Here is a 2,160-nt window from a genome sequence, read left to right as displayed (position 1 = left end):
AAATCATTTTTTTTTTTTTTTGTAACATTTTCAGGGATCATAATAGATTTTTTATGGTCTTCAATTATATCTTGCATTTGTCCTGTTATATGATCTGACCTTTGATTATCCATTTGTTTATTTGTTTGATTATTGATATTCCCTTCCAAATTACTGTTATCATTTCCTATATCTTTTTTTATTTTTGTTTCCATACAATCTTTCATATGATGTTTTTTTTTTTTCTTTTTTTTTTTACTGTTTTTATGTTTATTATCCTCGTCGGAGATATTTTTCTTTGTATTATTGTTTCCATTTGTTGATAAATTTTCCTCTTCATTTTTCATAAAATTTGTTTGTAAATATAATAATAGTGGGTCTTTTTGCGTATTCTTTTTATCTATACTAGAAAATTTGAGTTTATTTATTATATCATTATCATGATCTTCTACCTGTTCAGGTGATATACTTCTTGATGTTTGAAATGTTAAATATCTTTCGCTTTCATTAATTTCATATTGGAACATTTTTGGGAAATAATTTTGACTTTGTATCAACATGTTTTCTTGTAAATCATCATTTTTATTAATATTTAATGATGTATTTATATGATGTTTATCTATACTATATGGTATATTATTTAACACATTATGATTTGCATAAATAGATTCGACATCATCTCCCTCTTCATTATTATTATTATTTTTTATTTTTTTTATTTTTTTTTTTTTATTTGTATTAATATTATTATTATTATTATTATATATTTTATCCCAGTTATTACTCATAAAAACATTTTTGTTATGTTCTTGATTTTTTGGAAAGGCCTCTTCATATGCTTTTCCTGACGTTTTTGTTACATTGTAATTATTTGTTCTATTAAAAAAAGGTTCTCGTGAATTAAAATGGTTTATTTTATTTTTATACATATCATTTATATAATCATCATCATGTTCATCGTGATGACGATATTTACAATAGGTCAGGTTACATTCATTTGAAAAACAATAATAACAAGAGTTACATTTTTTTTTCTTATGCTGTTCTAATGTGAATTCTCCTGTTACATTTTTTATTATCATTTTATTTTGTATGTCATAATTTATTGGTAATTTATTCATGTTTATATATTCTGGTTTTGTTGATTCATGATAAGCTATTTGATGGATATATTTTTTATCATGCTTACTTATAATTTCGAAATCTTTTTTAAGTGTGTTACTGTGCTCTTCATCAAAAAGCAAAACGTTCATATTTTTGGGAATATCATTTTGATGATTCTTAACAACTTTATGATTAATAAAATCTTTAAGATTTACAGTATGAATATATTTATATTTATTTTTTTTTTTGGAATGTATATGATTTCCCTCCTTTTTCTGACACATTCTTACTACACTCAAAAAGACATTATCTATTCTTGGAAAAGAATATTTTTTTGTACGACAATATATATAATAATAACTTCTTCTTCTTTTTTTATAAGGACATATTATATCTACATTACTAATTTGGTTATTATATTTATAATCAGCATTTTTTGTTTTTATATTATTCACTTTAAAATTATTCACTTTAAAATTATTTACTTTAATATTTTTCAATTTAATATTTTTGACTTTAATATTTTTGACCTTAATATTTTCCATTTTAATATTTTCCATTTTACTATTTTCCATTTTACTATTTTCCATTTTAATATTTTCCATTTTAATATTTTCCATTTTAATATTCTTTATTTTTGTATTATTTTCTCCCCACACTTCAATTCTTTCAAATGAACAATTGTATATCATATAAACTACATATATATTTTTTTCTCTTGTGTATTTCCTTATTTGTTGATATACTATTTTTTCTAATTCTGTTTTTTTCTTAAAAACGTTTTCATGTTCTAAGAACTTGTGATTCTCTTCTATAGAAAAAAGATATTTGCATGTGCCTTTCTTCATTTGTTCATCTGGATGATTCATTTTATGATAATAAATTTTATTAACATTGATCTTATTTAATATTTCTGAGTTAATCTTTGGATTATTTTCAAGGGGGACTGTGTTTTCCATGTTCTACAAAAATATAAATTAAAAAAATAAGCACACATATATATATATATATATATATATATATATATATATATATATATGTATATTTTTTATTTTGACAGCTTTGGGTATTTAATTT

General features: G+C 21.2%; 1 protein-coding gene across 1 annotated transcript in view; it reads right to left on the bottom strand.

Moving 5' to 3' along the window:
• PRSY57_0503900 (hypothetical protein) overlaps positions 1–2,042 on the bottom strand; it is a gene marked incomplete at both ends in the record, with an annotated part of 3,816 nt that extends 1,774 nt beyond the window's left edge. Inside the window, one exon of the mRNA XM_012906111.2 lies at positions 1–2,042. Within this exon, the coding sequence (XP_012761565.2) occupies positions 1–2,042 (2,042 nt within the window).
• Between the last annotated feature and the right edge of the window lie 118 nt (positions 2,043–2,160).

Source organism: Plasmodium reichenowi, chromosome 5, assembly GCF_001601855.1.
Source record: "Plasmodium reichenowi strain SY57 chromosome 5, whole genome shotgun sequence".
NCBI classification, from domain to species: domain Eukaryota; phylum Apicomplexa; class Aconoidasida; order Haemosporida; family Plasmodiidae; genus Plasmodium; species Plasmodium reichenowi.
Note: the sequence above shows the minus strand (reverse complement) of the source record. Positions and strands in the feature narration are given on the sequence as shown.